Below are 18,258 nucleotides of genomic sequence, written 5' to 3'. Positions count from 1 at the left end.
AATGTATAACACGTATCGATTTTTAAGTGTCGTTTATTGTTTTTATTTTTATCATTTTTAGAAAATAAATTTTTATCGACCTTGGAGATATTGCCTCGTTAATATGCTTACTGTTGCTGCACGAAAATTATCGCTGATGGGATTACCTTCGTGTCAGCATCAGTATAGGGCGAGAACTGGACGGTGTCGACATCTCGCGGCATTTTAAATGAGCTGATTTTAATATACCGACTCCTACTGGTTATTGAAAAATTATATTAAGCAGTAGTTAATCTTGGATAAATAAAAAAATCATCCATCGTATTTGTTTGGCATTGCACATTTTTGAATAATAGCCAGCTTACACACAGTTGGTAGGGTAGGGATCTGCACTTTGTTGATACCAAGGACGCCCGGCGAGACAAGTTCATGCCGGTAAGGTAAACAAGCGAGATCCGCGCGCGAAGCGTACAAACTTTTCTCGGACCAAGCAAACTCAGTTTCAAAGTCTTTTTTACGATGATTCCTTCGCGTTTTTCCACCCCGTTTTCTTAGAAAAGTGAAAAAATTGTTCAAGTGCTTGAGGGTTCGCGCGCGCGTGAGCTCGTAACCTCGATTGAAAATGCAGAAGAATCGGACGATGCAAATAGTTAAGGTGAAAAACTACACGCCGTCCTTCAACGAGATATGGAAAAGATACGCGGATATAACGAAAAACATAGCGTTCTCCATCGCGATCGATCTTATCCCAATTTCATCGCCGGAGATGAAAGATCTGAAAGACGTTCTCAAAGTACTCGAGCCTTTTTATCAATTTCCCAGTGAGAAGCAACTGCTGGAAGTCATTATTCCCCAGTTGTACGATCAAGTGAAGAAGAAGATGACCCTGGCCATAAAAGAGGATCTTTCTAAAGGTATTTTTGTCGGTTGTTGGTTTCTGATCATACTTACTGTGCATAAAAATGCGTGCAGACACCTGCGATGAAGCCTCGGTATAAAACTAAATAATTCTCTATTAGGTGTAAATAGAATAGCTTTAACAATAGATGGATGGACGTGTAGAAGCATTGCTGATCACATGACAGTCGCAGTGCATTATTGGACTGAAGATTTTGTGCCGAGACATTATTTATTACAGCTTGAAAGTCTGCCTAAGAAATGGAACACGGCACAGGATTTGTTTCATTTGGTACAAAACGTTTTACTGAAATATGGCTTTTCCAAAGAAAAGACCACCATTCACATTGTCACTGCTAATGGGCAAAATATAGTTAAGGCCATTTCGTTGAACGACAGGTGGATTAGAATACCATGTTTTGCACGTCTACTGCAATTGACTGTGGACGACGTGTTGAAAAACTTCAATAACTTTAATAGCCTTGTAGCTAAATGTCAACAGTTGGTTGCTGCCTTGTGGTCAAAAGCATCAATAGAATCAGAAGCAAATAAATCTGAAGTCCACTCGTCCAGTATTTTAGATGATATTGTACCCTCATGGAATTCAGTCTTTGAAATGTTTGACAACTTACTGAAACTGCGTACCACACTCTATGCTTTTTTAAAAGAGCTGTCTTCACCACCTGAAATGTTGACTGAATCTGATTGGGAGACAATATCATGTTATGTACAAGTCTTTTCACTGCTGAAACAAGCTAGTAAACTAATGAGTGAAGAAGTTTATCCTCCTCTCTCTTTGTATCTTCCAACTATACGTGGCATTTTAGAATTAATGGAATCCATGAATCTCAACAATCAATTGTCCATGCAGCTCATTAGGTCAATATGCTCCAGATTTGGTCATATCAATACCAACGAATCAATGATCATTGCAATGGTTGTAGATCCTAGATTCAAAACTCGTCTCCTATCTGATGATGAGAAGTTTACTGTATTTGACATAGTTAAGAGTAAAATGCTTTCTATAAATAGTAATACAACAGTCATTTCAGAGACAGATAAGATTAAGAACCCTTCAGGTAAGATCAAGCCTTGAAAGTTATAAAACATTTTTTTGGTTTTGTTATATGCATTAATTTAATCATTGCAGATACACCTCTAGAGCTGTACTTTATGAATATCAAAAAACAAGAGAACCCAACAAGTAATACATGTGAGAAAATAGCTGAAGCAGAGTTAACATATTACTTGTATAAAAATGTAGTTTCAATGGATACAGCTATACATGAATGGTGGAAAGATAATAGTAAACGTTTTCCTAAGTTATGTGAATTAGCCAAAATATATCTATCAATACCAGCTGTACAAGTGAGCACTGAACGTGCTTTTCCTAATAAACAAGGATTTAATATTGACACTAGAGCTGAAATATTAACAAATCAAACAAATGTTCTAGATCTAATGAGGATTAGTTTTTTACACAGTAATTTAGGTAAATTTGAAACTGACATAAGTTTGTGAGCTGATACACAGACACAGTACTTGTGTTGCCATGGGAACAGTATATGAATGGGAATGTAAACAAGTTTCACTTCAAGAACTCAATTCATGTTACTCGGGGTTACAGTGATCTACTTTAAAAGGAAATTATAATAAAGATTATTAATGAAACAGTTTATATCTTGAGTATTAACATGACTGATAAAGTTCCTGATTTTGTGCGTGGTTTTTCCATTACTTCACGTGAAAAGCGCGCCAAAGATAAAAGTCTCACTCTGTGCTACAAAAAAGCATACTTTCAACGAACAATACATAACAGCTCAGTTATTACTAGAACTGGAAGAAAAACTCAAACTCAAAGTAAAAAAGATTCTTATGGAGATGATGGATTGTACTCTACATCAGAATCACCTCTGACAAACAAAGTAGTGAAGCCATATCCATTGGAACATCAAATTGCTTTCTGCAAAACAGATAATCAAGTGAGTGGCAAGATTTTAGAAGTAGCAATCAGGGAAGTCAATATTTTTCCAATTCCAAATGTCAGCAAAACTCCACCAACTATAACAAGTGTGATTCTATTATTCAAAAATAAAGTTATTTGCAAAACAAATCATCCATTCAATAGAAAATTGCACAAGTTATTTATAAGAAATGCATTAGATTCGAGCAATCTCTCATTACAAGTTCAAGCACGAGGAGGGTTGCTCAGTACTTTACCACTCCCACTTCCAGAGCGTTGCATAAAAAATAAAAAAATAGAAATTGAATTTGCAATTGATGACAATAATAGTTTCATTTATTCTGGCACAGTTGTTTGTACAATTTCATTAAATATCACAGGCTCCAATCCAAAGACAGAGGCAACCACTTATTTATACACACCATCAACAAATGATCCCAATGATCCTAGAAATAGTTTTTCATTTGTAAAATCTAAAACTGATAGTCACAGTAAACAAGTTCGTTATTTTCTTCTGCATGATCCTGCTCTTTGTTTTCCCGTATCAGCAGCAGATGATTTTCACAAACACAGTTCGGTAAGCATTATCAGTATAAATGATAAAAATTATGTATCAGAAATTCAAAATAATAAAAAAAAATCGTTCTGTTGCAGAAGGTCAAGAAAATACTGCCCAAGCCACCAGATATTGTCATTGCTGAACAAATGTTTTCCTTACTAGATATATCTTTGAAAAATTGGTTCCAAGAAAGAAGACCACTGAGACCATCTTCAGGAACAATGCATGCTCCAAAACATCATGCTGGTCGTAAACAAATTCTTACAGTGACCGTTTTGAGAGGTGTTGAAGTTCCGGTAAGAGAAGAGTCAGCACTTGTACAACCTATCATTGAAGTTGAATGGGAGGACATCACTAAGTCGACTTCATCATCTGATGGACCTGCTCCAATCTGGCAGCAAACTGTTCAGTTTGAAATCCCTACTTTAAAAATAAGGTACTGATATATTTCTTTTGATTCATTACTAAAGTAAAATTATAAAAATTAATTTAAATAATTTTGATAATGTAGTGGTGAGCACTGTGTGAAGATAAGACTTTTTGATCAGCATCCAGTTTGGGGTCTTCAGTGGCTTGGTGAAGCAAGGATTCCAATAGAGTGCCACAGGAATTATCAGCAGTTGGAACGTTGGATAGGCTTGTCTTCGTTATACAATCCAACACTTTCATTTGGCTATGTACAAGCTAGTCCAGGATACTCGTACACAAGAATTTACGTCCTCATGAAGATGGAACAGATGGGTGTAATGAATCCTGTAGATAGTAGTTCAGTAGATACACTGTCCAAAGCAATACAGCGATGCCTCGTGGTGCCTTATAAAATATCGGAAATTGAGGCTCCTGAAGATGCTGCAAGTCTCGTGATGCTCTTGGCATCTTTGCCCGTTCATTATGGGCCTCTTACTCCCAGGCAAGCTCTAAATTTGAACAAAGTTGACCATTACGGTCGCTCTGCGTTATTGGCAGCATTGCTTCAAGGACTTGGCATGCAGTCATATGTACTATTAGGTATGTATTTTAAAAAGATATGGTTTTTTCTAATAGAAACTAACAAGTTATGGGGTTTTTGCAGGATCTTCCCAAACTCGAAAGTGGGCATCTTTTGTACTTACTATTGGCGAAAACTCAAGTGTAACATTGTGGGATGCTGAAAATGGCGATCACTATGAATTACAAGATAACCGATGTTCTCTAATAAGCGTATCGCGGATAATAAACCATCAAAACGTAAAATCAATTAGAGCAATCAAGCGCTCATTTGTAAGGCCAAATTAACGTTTAAAAATGTTTCAGATTTGGGAAAATACTCAAAAATCAATTGCACCGGTCAATTTGAAATACGATCCGAAAACTAGTAAAGATTGGCAGATGATAATCAGCAATGCCGCGACGTCAGGCTCTCGCACGGTGCAAACTGTTGATTTAAATATTGCGCAAGAAAAAGATGACGAAGAAAAAGACGTGACGCAAGAAATTGAAGAAAATCTTCGGGAAAATTTGACCCAATGGAGAACTAGTTTGGAACTTCCGACAATTTTCAACAGACACGCTGACTCTATTCTGCGCGAGATTTTGACTCAAACCAACGATCCGTCAAAGAGTCCATTAGATAAGAAAGACTTGAGGCAACTTTACAGAGCATATTATACACATGGCTTCATCGTGAACGTTAGATACACAGATCTCGAAGATCTGTCAAACTTTTTGCTGTCAACGAAAACTCATGCAATGACTGGGCCAATTGAGTTCGCTCTAGTTTGCCAAGTGAAAAAATTAGTCGGAAAAATTCGCTCTATCTGGTTGGCTGTTGTTATTTTAAGAAATAGGACGTAATTTTAGCTGGGAGTAGCACTTTTTGATACTTTGTATATTAGAAGCGCATCTGATGGTATAAAGTCACATATGAATGAATGTAAACACAATTTTTTTTTAATAAAACATTGCTCAGCAATGACTTTTTATAACAATAATAGTAATATTCGTTACATTGTGATATCGATTAACATGTCGATGGTACTTTTTATCCACGATTCAAAAAAAAAAAAAAAAACACGTCACTCGTAATGATTGAACGGTAGATGACTAAATCGTAGCTGAGCTTGTCGTCCAGCCTTCTACACTCAAGTGAATCTTGTACACGTGCAGGTTGTATACTTAGCTGGAAGCAAGTATAAATAAAAGAACAAATTTTCGGTAAGACTGTTTTACAATTGACAAAAATAATGGCGGATCGTATATAAGTTCGCAATGCACGTAAGTTTTGTTATACATATCTTTTGCTCACAAACTTTCGCACTTGTGCTCGTTCTCTCGCTCTTTCATACTCTTTGTTTTATTTTTATATTTTTTGCGTTTTTTTACTTGTTTTGCACAATGTATGCATCCGTTTCATTAAAAATTGCACTAAGTATTTTATGTATGAAATCAATTGCACGCTGTATACAATAATCAGTTATCGATAGTATCCCGGCGTTATACACTAGAATTAGAAATAATTATTACTTCGTACGTTTAACTTAGTAATTTTGTACGTCGGTTCAAGCATCGTAAAAAATCTGAAAAGAGTGTATACATACATGTATGTACATATATTTTCATTAATATATTTATATATAGCGTAGAAAAAAGTTGGAAAATAAGGGTCCGTCAAAGTGGACACCAACGCCTGTACAAAGCGAGCTTCGCTCATCATCGAAAAGTACCTACATCATGTACCGTGATTTTTTTTTTGTCCGACCAAATCTTTCGCCTCTAACTCTACTTGGAAATTGTGAAGCTACCTCCGTGTAACGTTTCCATCATTAAATTAACAAAAAACAAGATGCAATAATTTATAAATAAGTCTCGACTTGAAAATTTCGTTTCCACTTTCCCCGCGATAGTGAATAACGTATAATATAATATAGAACAACAAAGTACAAATCTTGGAATTGTGCGAAAAGGCGCCTTTTGATTATCGAACAACGAGTCTGGGTCGCTGTTTGCTCTATGTTTATCATTCTCTGTGTGCGTGTTTTGTCGCCTCTTCACATTTTCTGTGTAAAATTTCTACTAGTGCGCGCGCGAATTGACCATATATGTATATAACAAACAAATCAATACACGGTGAAAAAGAAGGTGTACAGTTGTGTGTATACCGTCGATTCTCTCTGTCATCCAAGTATTTGCACTTGTGTATGCCATTGGCGGTGGCAGTGGCAGCGCATCGTATATTGTTTATACATATTTATATATAAAATTCATTAAGCTCAGGAGAATCTTTAGTCGCGAGAGGCAACTTCGCGCGCTCTCGAGATTCTCGTGACGCGGGAATTAAGTTCGCTGCTGCTGCAGGTGCGGCTGCTCTGCTGAGCCGTTGCGCGCTCGAAAGCTCACTGCACCTTCTTGCTGATGCCGTTCGCGAAGCCGTTGCTGTGGCCGTTCTTCAGCGAGACGTTGCCGTTGACCTCCTTGCCTGCGATGAGCTTTGCCGCCGCAGCGTCGGCCTGTCTCCTCTTCTCCAGCTGCTTCTTTGCGTAAGCTTGTTTACCCTGTAATTAATTGGCTCATTAATATGTCGTTCTGTACTCGCTTTCGATTTCTTTTCGTTTTTTCACACGAACGACTTTGCCACGAGTAACGGACTTACTTCGATTTCTCTCTTGAAATCCTTCGTTAGCAATAATACACATAACAGTATATGTAATGATGATTTAGACTCATTGTAATATTCTAATTTTTCAGGTATATTTGAAATAGACGTTACCTTGGCAATGTAGGCTTTGGCGTAGAAGTTTCCGAAGAGCACGATGAAGGAGATCATGTAGATGACGAGGGCGTACTGCATCCAGAGAGGGAAATCGCATCCGTTCTTGATACCGTTGATACCGAGGATGAGAGCAGTCGTGAACTGGATCAGCTGGAGGATCGTCAAGTACTTCTTCCACCAGAGGTACTTGGCGACCGACGGTCCCAAGGCAGCCAGTCCGTAGTACGAGTACATCAGTACGTGGATGAAGCTATTCACCATGGCGGGTAAGAATGCTGTGTACGAGTTTGCGATCAGTAAAATATTCGTTCGTTCATTAATCTTGAATTGACTCGTTTCAGAAACTTACTCGAGCCACTTGGAACCCACTTGATACCGATCCACCAGAGCGAGAACATGGTCGAGTGGTGGTAGACATGGAGGAAGCTCAGCTGGTTGTCCTTCTTGCGGAGGATGAAGAAGAAGGTATCGCAGAACTCGAGCAACTTACTGAAGTAGTACCACCAGACTGCGTTGGCGATCTGCAAAGAAATACATCAGTACACCACTTTCTAAATTACAGGTAAATTCGTTTTGAAATTTTCTTGTATTATCTATGTATTACCTGCAGCTCTTCCGGCCTCGTGATATGCCTAATCGGTTGGCAGACGTAGCTGTAACGTAACTTGGTAGACGCGATGAACAACTGCAAAAAAAGCACGAATCGATTAGCATATGCATAAATTTAAAGCAGTCGCCAGGCATAAATAGTAATCAAAGCATTGCGTACTTCGATGGCGATGTAAGCGTTGAGCATAGCCATAGCGAGGTTGTAAGGTACGAGGGCCCACGTGAGTTTGAAGGCTTTACGGTGCTTCATGACTTTAGGACCAGACCACACGATGAAGAGGTAGAGAAGGGTGTAGAGAAGCGTCGGTTTCGGCGAGTCCACCATCAGCCATCCTCTCGTCCTTTCATCTGCGGATCGGTAAACGGATTATTTCACATCCCCATCCAAAGTGCGAATTCAAGATTTGAAAAAATAAAGGAAATCTTACCTGCCAAGGAGAGCGTCCAGAGATAGTATTCATAGGCATCGTTGATGAAGGTGGTCGTGGAATTGATGAGGCCCGCCATTGCCTGGAAAAGACAATAAACGCAGGTAATGAGTTACGGGCTGTATTACATGTACACGGCTCTCTCGAGGATCTCGCGATCAGCGGAGATATGATTGAGAGGCGGCTGCTGTGTATAGAGCAGCGCGAAGAGAAACCTGACTCTCACTCGGAAGTGATTCCGCAGCGGCGGCGGCGGCGGCGGCGGCGACGGTGGTACGAGTGTATGCGCGCCGGGGAAAAGTGCAACAGGAAAAAGAGCCGATGTCCGGCTGTTTTTCGACTTGTTCGTGTTGATTTCGGGGGGAGAAAATCATACGTCATTGTCGTCGATACGCGCAAGAAATGTATTTCCATTTATATATCCTCGTCGTGTGAGTTGTATTTTAGCGCGTGCGCGCGAGCGAGTATAATGCAACCTTTAGATAAGATCAACTTTCGCTTACGTTAATATCGCGGAGTGCGTTTACCCGCAGCTTTCAAATCGTTATTCGGGCATTCGAAATCCATTGCGCATTGAAAAATCGATTCGAGCGTTGAAACGTTGTCTAAAAATCTCGACGCTTCGGAAAAATCACGTATGTCGTACGTGCTCGATAACTATAAAAACAGTATTCAACAACAAACTCAAATTCAAAAGATCGATGAGCGATCGATCACTATCAAGCGGGCAAAACTAAGCAAGTGCAATTAATCACTAATCATCCAACGCACGAACAAGAAAAAAAGCGCATTGTTAAGTCGCGGAGCTGCAGAGCGGAAAGTCAGCTATCTTAGCCGCGCGCAAGATCATTGAACGCGCGCGCTCGCCTCCGCATTTCACCGCGCGAAGCCTATATGGAAAACGGCACCGGCTCTACGTGATCTTGCGGCTACAGCTTTTTCCCCGCGCCGCCGCGAGAGAAAGTGCAAATTGATGCTCGTGAAGGCAGAGAGATAGATATAGACTCGTCTCATTTACACACATATAGGCGCAGGAGACTCGAGGCCAAGGCCCGCCGCAAGCGAGAGCGAGAGTTTGTTATATAGCCGCGGTGAACGGCCGTTGCGAAGATTAGCGATCGCTCCGTGTGATATTGTGCGCGCGAGTATCCAGCCTTTCGCGGATCCTCTCCTACCTTTTTTTCTCCCGTCCGCTTAGAGAAACTCGCTTCACCGCACACCGCGTCGCGAGCTTCGATCCGTTATCCCCGCGTGTCCACGTTTACGAACGAAAACGACAACTGGATCGCGACTCGTCGTATTTCCTCGTATGCGCGACACGACGTATTAATAACTTTGCGTTAATTAAACTAATGTAGGATAATTGCATTCGAGAACGAGGAAATAATAACGTTCGACGTGTGCTTTCTCCTTTTTGAGAGACCGAGCGCGATTATTATACGGAAAAGCCTCTAAATCAATCGAAGCGCCGTAAATCTCGCGCGGAAAGGATATTCGAAAAACGGGACTCGTCGCGCGGCGCTTCTTTTACTACCGCTATAATAGCGCCTACTGGTATTTAGATGTACGTGTCTCTCTCTCTCTCTCTAGCTTCGACCTGCTTCTTGTAACGGGGAGAGTCCTAAAAAGGAATCCCACAACTTTCACCGCGGGAAGATGCAGAGGGATGATGATGGCGTTTTAAAAGTGTATTTTACACAAGCAGCGATTCGAACGGAGCTTTCGAAAAATTATCGTATCGCAGCGCCTTATTCAAATTTATACCGCGTCGACAGTAGTAAAAAATGGAAAATAGTAAAATTGTTGAACGCCGACCGTTACCGCGTTTTATCTATGAATAATTTGAATACCTCCCGCGGAAATGGAGCAAAGCTGCAACAACGACTCTTTCTCTCTTTCCTCTATGCGCCTATAAAATTTGAATGCGCGCGCGCGCGCGGTTTACTTCGAGCGCGGTTTAGAAAAAATTTCTATACGAAATCTCGCGCGTAAAATTTCGCGCCTCGTCAGCGCGCTAAGTAAGTCGCTTTGCTTATTAATGTCGTCGCGTCCCCGATCTATCCGCAAACGGCGACACACATGATGCGCGCGGAAATGGTCGTCCGAATAGATTCGTCGCGAAACACGACGACTCATCGTGGCGATCAATCAAAGAAAAGACCTCAATTGCTTACCTTGATGTTTGCTTTTCGCTCCGCTGCCGCTCGAGGGTGTACTTATACCGAACGGTCGAACACTCCCGGTGTGAATTTACGATGAAAAATTGACTAACGAAAAAAAAACAACTTTTTTCAGACTCGACAGCAGATATCTGTCATGGCCCGGGCCAAAGTTCTCGGACAACCCGGAAGAGAAGGACTCCGACAGCCAGCCACACTACAGGTATACTGTTGCGAGCAGGCGGAGGTGAGCTGCAGGAGGAGAGCCGGACCGTCACCGGCACTGGTTGCAGAGCAAGTGGCAGGAAAAGAGCGGCTCTCGCGCGCTCGAGCTGGTGTGCTTTATAACTTTGGTCCACGCTTCGGTTTAACCAGGCCAAAAATACCGCGGGTGGGGAGAGAACAGACTATTGGTGTACACACACCTATACAACTCTACAGGTACACACACTCGCGCACCGGAAAAGAGGGGTTCGTAAAGCGCCTCGTCCGTACACCTGGCGAACCCGAGCGAGACTATGGCTTGTTTTAAGCGACGACCTGGGTTAAGAGACGAGACTCCCACCCCTGTCATGGAGATTTAAGTAGCGTCTGCTTTATGTATTCGCTTTTTTTCTCTCAATAGAGAGACAGACGGACGAGTTTGGCTTATTTTTCCAATACGTTCATTATTGCGCGTGAATTATTTCTACGAGTGCACGCGGGACGCGACGTTAGAAAAGCGACAACGCAGCGGTTTTTTTTCTCTTCGAGTGCAGTCGGCCTGGCCTGCTTGTAAAAATTTCGACGAGCTGGCATTTTTTGCGAGACTGACATTTCGAGCTCGCTACTCATGCCGATTCAGTGAGTTACAACATTTTTCTTCGTAGTCGAGTTGCCCGCGTGTACCATTTTGAAAAATAAAAATCCTCGAGCGCGACGCGGTCCGGATGGTACATACCTACGTAGCTATGTAAGAAAAAAAGAATCTCTCTTCGCAAGGTAAACATCGTAAAGAAAAAAAAAGTCCCGCCGAATTTCTCGACTTTCGCCAAAAGGAACCCGCGCAGCGAAAACAAAAGCTCTCCGCACCTCTTGACGGAGAAGAAACGAAAGGAGAGAAAAAGAGAGAGAAACGGTACGGCCTACTCGCGGCTTTATTAACACTCGAGAGAGAGAGAGAGAGAGAGAGAGAGAGAGAGAGAGAGAGAGAGAGAGAGAAGCAAACGGCACTACTCCTACGGCTATGCCTATACACACTAGGCGACTCGACCTTAATCTCCAATAAAAGTACGTTTTTTTTTCGCTTCGAAAGCCGCTGGTGGACCACGTGGAACTAATGAATTCGTTCGGTCTAATCGTCGATTTTTGGGTTATTTATTGTACTTTTAGGTGAAAATCGATTCGAACCTACTTTGCCAGGCGGAACACATCACTCGCGGCTCATTGATATTCGGAATATCTTTCTAGCGCTTTTAGGGGGCAACGTACCGAAATACCAATCATAGTGCGTCTAACAGGTATCGTTTTGCCGCTAATTATGCGGGAAATTTAATCTTCTCCATATCGAGGAGCTGACCTCTTTTTCGAGAAATAAAAAATACGGTTAATATCTAGGCGTTGGTATCGGTGTCCTACAAAAAAAAAAGATTTCATCCGCTGGAAAGAAAGGCGAGAGTATTGTATACGTATACGCTTTATATAAATAAATTCTTGTTTACCTCCCGAATTATATAAGACTCAATGTCAGTGTCAAGTACTTTCACTAGCCGCTCGGTTGCACGCTCTGCATGCATTTTCGGTGAATTTCGAGTACTTTCAATTGTGCGTTTATCAAACTTTCTACGCGAAACGATCGATTTTGAGATACGACTACTATATTTCAAAAAAAGAAGAAAAAACGGTTAGAGCTAATACACCGTCTAGTTAACAGTGCACAAAACCAACGGTGCTCGCCGAAAAAAAGGACGGACAAAAAATTCTTTGTTTAACCGTTTCATCGGAAAAAAGCGTCTTTACCAAACAGTTAGAAAAAAAGTACACGTTTTTTTAAGAAACGCGCGAGAGTCGTTAATATAAATCGAGCCTATGTATTGAAATATCGAATTCTATTATGCAGAAAAAATGCATATACAAAAAAGAAAAGCGATAAACAAAAGCTGAAACTATCCTTAGGCAAAAAAAGAAGCATCGCAGTAGTCGACAAGTGAAAAGGCGTAAGCCGATGCACGCGTCCATCTAATTATCGGTAGCCGATGTTGATTAGTGATGGGAGTGTACGTAAAGACGGACGAAACTAACGTTGTTTGCGATAGTCTACTATACAGCAGGAAAAAAACGAACCGTTCCAGACTATTGCCTCGAGCCAACTTTCGTGGTCGCGTCCCTTTTATATACATATACTCTCTCACTCTCTATACGCAGCCTCTAAATAAGTGGTCCAAATGCCTGCGTCACGAATCGGTCTCTTCCTCCTTCGAATTTTCGTTTCCTGTGTATAATACCGGCTTTCTCGGTTTTTCGACCGTGAGAAAAGTATACGCTCGTTAACGACAGTGTATTTAAGCAAATTCTATACTCTGCCGCATCATTTACATTCGATTGTCGAAAACGAAGAGGAAAGCCGACGCTTGTGTGCAGCGATTCGCGAGTCAGTGACTTTCCGGCATATGTAAGACATACGTGCGGTGCACGTGGCGGATTTCAGGTGCATCGCGCAGGAACCTACACGAATCAGCGATAAAATCACCGGCAAAGTTGTGTAAGACGGCCAATGAACTCCGATGACTGCCCTCCGATGTCGAATACAGCACCTATATAGGTATATGTGTACGATGCGATGAAAAAATCGTTCGAAGGAGTTACGAATGTATTTCTTAGAATCGTGGCACACGCGCGTATGTCGAAAAAAGTTCGCGTCAAAGAGCTCCACCTTGAAGATGCCTATAGTTAATATGATACCAACAGAAGACAAACAGACGTAGACTCAAGGTGCGAATAGGACAGCCGTCGGCTCTATTAATTAGCCGAGGCTTGACAAATTCCCGTTTCTCGCAAGAAAAGTTGCGCCGCGTGCGTTTAATCGATCGGCACAATTTGCGTTGCAAATAACTTGGCTCGTGTACTACGCCTAAAGGCTTATCCTATCGGTCGGGTCCTTTCCATACAGAAGAAAGTCATGGCTGTACTAATTGGGCGCGTAATGTAATACACTTCGTGTTATACCGAGATGCAGGTACGCATATGTCGAGAATAAGATCTACATACGAGGAGAAGAACGTTATTCCCGCGATCAAAACGATATGCTTTTATCGATTTATGAATTCATCGGCTTTTTGTCGGCGAATCATCCACTTGACGCATATCTCTCTGTGTTTTCCTGAACGACATGCTAATGTGCCTCGGTTTCGACGCAAGTTCTCTTATAATTTACGATTGCTCGCGTGAGAAGCGCCATAAAAACGACGAAAAAAGGGCTGCAATAATAATACGTGTCGTAGAAACAGGCTCGCACGAACGAGGAGCGAAAATATTTGCACTTTTCAAACATTGACGAAAGGCAAGTATGCGCGCGGGGCTTTCGTAACGCGACTCGCCGCGACAACGACGACTTCGACCTTTTCAAGCGTGGGGATGAGTTTTGCGCAACAGACAAACGCGATACTGCGAGCAATTTCAATTTCAAATATCGCGGCGCGCAGAGCTGTGAGCGCTTCTCAATAAAAACGCTAATTTTCTACTTTGCAGGCTAAAATGCCAACGCCTTTTTTCCAACACCTGCATCGTCGAGCATCAGCAACGACTCGGCTCTCCGCTAGGAAGTTTTCAATTATCATCGTGTACTGTTTACTAGCTATAGATGAGGATCGGTTTACATCACTTGTATGAAGAACAACACACGCACACACACACACACACACACACACACAAGGTGTATAGTGGAGTCTGCAGTGCATCCCCCCGCGGACGTGACCACCCGGAATCGAGAAAAATTCCTGCGCGCGTTCGCGAAAAAAGTCGCTGTGCAAATTAACAAAAACGTTTAGAAACTAATAGCGCATGCATGATATATAAGAGCCGAGGAAAATTCCCCACTGCGGAGCTATAACGACGAGCAATAACATATATACATATAAGCGTGCGAATGTCGCGCGCTCGCGGTGAGATGCAAGGTCAGGGGCGCCGAGCTGAAAAATTCACGCGTGTCTTTCTCGCGATCGATAACAAACGTTATATGATCGGCCTGCTTGCCGGTTTATCATTGGATTTTGTCGCGGAATCGGTGAAAATCGAGCTGTATACGTATACTTCCTTTCTCCGCACGCGGATTATGGCGATTCCTTATACCCACACACGTAAGCGACCCCGCCGCTGCCGCGAGGGCAATTATCGAGAAACAACTTTCGTTGCCGGCTTAAGAGAGAATTTTACGCTGCAAAAAGCACTGTTTTGTGTTTTATACACTGCGATGTTTTGCTGTTCTTACATACGTCGTTATTACGATCACTTTCGAAGCTGCCTCTGTACAGTGTGTCTTTATTCGATTGTTGCGTTTAAGGAGACAGCAGGTGTGTAAAAAGTTGATGCGTGTGGGTAGTAAGGATAAGTAATTGGCGCACTGCCGTGATAAAATAGACTGCTTTATAACTAGCCTTTTATTGCTTCCTCCTAGAGGAGACTTTGTATCAGTCAAATTTTTAGTTACGTCAAAACATAAAGATTATCGAGACATTAATCTTTATTTGCGCGCCTATACTTATAGCCCCGTACTCAACTAGATTTCTATGATTTCGTTAATGCATATTAAAAGTACACACAAGCAGCAGATTTTAGCGTGGCTAATTGCCACGACTCGCAGTAGCTAGAGAGATTAGTGTGTAACGGCTGCTCTCTTGCAACGCCGTGTGTGCATGTGTATATATATTGTCAACAAGTTTCACTGCAGCGACGGGTTATTAAGTTTCGCTTTCCTGCAGCTCAGATCGAGTATGTGCGCATAGCCGGCGAGCTTGTCTAATGATGCTCGATCGATTTTCCGCGATCCCGCGTCACTTCCTCGCCCGATTATCTATCGGCGGATATAACACGCGCGCTTTTCAATTATCCAACCCGACAGATTAACTGTATTAAGATAAGAAAAACCTCTGTCGAACGTATAACTTTCGCATTACACACACTTTTCAACGCCTATTATACCCAGACGCAGATCATCTCGTTGACAACATTGGCTTCACCGCGCGAAGCGTATAATTGCGCGACGGGACCGCAACGAGCATCGCCGCAACAATTCCGCCGTTTATATTTTCCACTCGCAGATTGCAGTGTTCTCTTCCCCTCGAGCGGAAAGAAGGTGCGCGTATATAATACTTACACAGAGGGAAAAAAGTGTCGACGCGTGGACGGCGAAAGTGAAGTGAGCACGTGCTGCCGAGATGCTCTCCGCATAGCCAGCTGAGATTTTAATTAATCCCGACGACGACGAGCCGCTTCCATTCATACTACATAGCTGCTACACATTCCTAGAGTGTCTCTGTAAACGCCCCGTACTTGTGCGTTGTCGTATATAAAGCAGTGTAGTCGAGGGTGTTTTATCGTGCATCGTCGCGAAAGGAAAAGTCGAGAGTTCGGTGTATTACGTGCGCGCTTTGGAAACATTATAGCCGAGCGATAAAAGATTGCGAAACGGCTACGGGCGAACCGGATGAAATTTCACTTTTTTCCATCGAAAGTGCACGAAAAAACATGCAGATGACGGCAGAGCGAGAGAGAAAGAGTCTCTCAAGAGGGTATTCTGCGTCAGCCGTCGTCACGATCACAATTAACGGGACTCGATATAGTCAAGCGCGCGCGCGCGCGGGCAGACGGAGATGAAAGATCCGCCAATGAAATCACCTTTCTCCTTCGGCTACTTTGAGGAGACTTTTCAAATGCAGGGTCAAGGCACTTGCGAGTGAAAGACTGTCTGAAGCCTCTGTGCGGCTTATGTGTGTGTGAATGTATCTGTATACGTATTACACGCGCTATCATCTTTATTTTTATCCATCAGCGTAGCTTTTCGCGGATTAATCAAGCTATCCGCCGCTGCCATAGGACAAAGAAGACATCCGCGAAATAAGTATTTTATAGAAAGCTACGCGAGGATCGTCGTATCTATCTTTCTTCGCGACGAATCGTTAATTTTACACAACGCGATTTTTGAGAGAGAGAGAGAGAGAGAGAGAGAGAGAGAGAGAGAGAAGCTCAAGAAGGTGCAAAACAGGCCATTAGCATACGCGGAAGCGAACCACAAAGCCAATTTCTCGTTTGTCCGCGACTATCGTATATCTCTTAACGAGCGCACTAAAGCGCCGCATTGTGCGCAAGACGCGCCGCTCGTATCTATACACTGTATTCAACGTACATATATTTCATCCTCGACGTCTGATATAGCGCTGCATACATTTCGGAATTTGAAATTCGCGCGCGCGCGTACTTTCTTTCGCAGAGTAGTCCATTATTTTTCTTTTTTATTGCCCGGTATACGAGATATCGACGCAGGTTTTCTTATCGCCGATTTGAGCACACTTTCGACAATTACGTAAGACGCTCGCAAATCTGTATATTATAATGTATGTTTACGCGCGCCGAATTAACGCTGAGATATCTCGCGATGCCGTAAATTAGAAATTTGATCCCGCGCGAGGTTGTTGCACTTGTGCTGGCTGCCGACGAGTTTCTAATCGACTGCGTCGAAGAAACGCAAACGAGTTTTCCCGCTTATCAGTGGTGGTCTGTGCGTGTGTGCGTATGGTTGTAAAAATGAAGTTTAGAGAAACAATCGGTTCGTTGATGATTTGATAGCCAACGTTTATCGATCGTGCATGTTCGGAGTATTAACGATGATATAAAGAGATGATTTTCGGTGTTCGCGTGAGCAGAGAAAAAACCCCAGTCTATCGAATAACTTTTCTCCGCGTTTTCGAGAGCGTTGCACTCGCGCGGCGGCTGCGACGGCACTTTCAGTGAAAGTGTTAAATTACATCTTCCGCCTGGGCAGTGCTGCCGCTGCTATAATACACGCAGCAGCAGTTCGATCGCGAAATCACCACGAGGCCTCTCGCATCGATGCGGCTGGATTAAAACGAGACGCTTTTGACACTTTGTGTCTAAACGAGTCTGGACGTTTCCTCTCATCTCCTCTTTCTTTGCTCCGTGAAAGGAACCATCTCTTACGCAACGCCGAAAGTTAAAAATAAAAAAAAGCACAGACGCGATTACAATATATTATAATAAGGTCCTTTCTCGCCGCGCGATGTACGAAAAACAAACCGAGGAGGAGAGGAGATGCAAAGGCCCCGGCACTTTCACGACTCACTGACTTTCTCTGCTACATCGGAGCTGCTACTCTGCTGGCGCTTACGTATAGATACACATACACATCGGCGTGATGCACGCGAATTCGCAAGGATGCCAAGGCCGGAAAAAATCAATGAGTCCTCTCTACGTGCCCGAATCGAACGGGACGACTTTAACTAGCTGTACACGCGTGCAGAGGATGTAATAATGTTTGCTGAACGAACCTGAAGCTGCCGGTGGTAGGAGGATGAAGAGGACAACGCCGAGGTGGAACGGAAGCAGGAGCAGAACTGCACGCTGCACCCTTTGGCCGCTCGCACAAGCGACTATATATGTATACACGCGAGTCGGGGTGCAAGCGCCGCCGCCGGCAGCCGGCCGCCACCGCCGCTCCAATCAATACGACACCTCTCTCTTAAGGCTACCTCACAACGATCCTCTTGCCTCGTGGAGTACAGCCGAGGACCTTTTACGTACGCTGCGGGCTACGGGACGAGCAGTGCGATGATAAGAGCGAGGAGCATGTTTATCCGAATACGCGGGAGTGTAAATTGTTATAACGCTCTTGGAAGCTGGACGGAAAGAAAAAGCGGAATATAATT

The 18,258-nt window shown here is 42.9% G+C and overlaps 3 protein-coding genes across 4 annotated transcripts; 2 read left to right on the top strand and 1 right to left on the bottom strand.

Annotated features, from left to right (window-relative positions):
* The first annotated feature begins 400 nt into the window (after positions 1 to 400).
* LOC103315908 (zinc finger BED domain-containing protein 1) lies at positions 401 to 2,554 on the top strand. Its single transcript, XM_008206917.4, has 3 exons — positions 401 to 893; positions 999 to 1,955; positions 2,027 to 2,554. Exons 1-3 carry the CDS (start codon positions 602 to 604, stop codon positions 2,395 to 2,397), a joined length of 1,620 nt encoding a protein of 539 aa, XP_008205139.1. The 5' UTR covers positions 401 to 601; the 3' UTR covers positions 2,398 to 2,554.
* LOC100680158 (coiled-coil and C2 domain-containing protein 2A) lies at positions 2,552 to 5,450 on the top strand. Its single transcript, XM_008206918.3, has 5 exons — positions 2,552 to 3,416; positions 3,494 to 3,834; positions 3,910 to 4,406; positions 4,471 to 4,625; positions 4,692 to 5,450. The coding sequence occupies exons 1-5, from the start codon at positions 2,571 to 2,573 to the stop codon at positions 5,229 to 5,231; spliced, it is 2,379 nt and encodes a 792-aa protein (XP_008205140.3). The 5' UTR covers positions 2,552 to 2,570; the 3' UTR covers positions 5,232 to 5,450.
* On the bottom strand, positions 5,321 to 17,993 carry LOC100116202 (elongation of very long chain fatty acids protein 4). 2 transcript variants are annotated; one of them, XM_031927343.1, is made up of 7 exons: positions 17,881 to 17,993; positions 8,184 to 8,265; positions 7,916 to 8,103; positions 7,751 to 7,831; positions 7,496 to 7,667; positions 7,144 to 7,421; positions 5,321 to 6,928 (listed from the first exon to the last, which is right to left on the bottom strand). In XM_031927343.1, exons 2-7 carry the CDS (start codon positions 8,260 to 8,262, stop codon positions 6,770 to 6,772), a joined length of 957 nt encoding a protein of 318 aa, XP_031783203.1. In that variant the 5' UTR covers positions 8,263 to 8,265; positions 17,881 to 17,993; the 3' UTR covers positions 5,321 to 6,769. The 2 variants fall into 2 exon arrangements, with proteins under 2 accessions (XP_031783203.1, XP_008205141.1); XM_008206919.4 differs by lacking the exon at positions 17,881 to 17,993 and adding an exon at positions 10,358 to 10,911.
* Positions 17,994 to 18,258: the final 265 nt, after the last annotated feature.

Source organism: Nasonia vitripennis, chromosome 3 (assembly GCF_009193385.2).
Source record: "Nasonia vitripennis strain AsymCx chromosome 3, Nvit_psr_1.1, whole genome shotgun sequence".
NCBI classification, from domain to species: domain Eukaryota; kingdom Metazoa; phylum Arthropoda; class Insecta; order Hymenoptera; family Pteromalidae; genus Nasonia; species Nasonia vitripennis.
The sequence above is the reverse complement of the archived record's forward strand: the minus strand, read 5'-3'. Positions and strand labels throughout refer to the sequence as shown.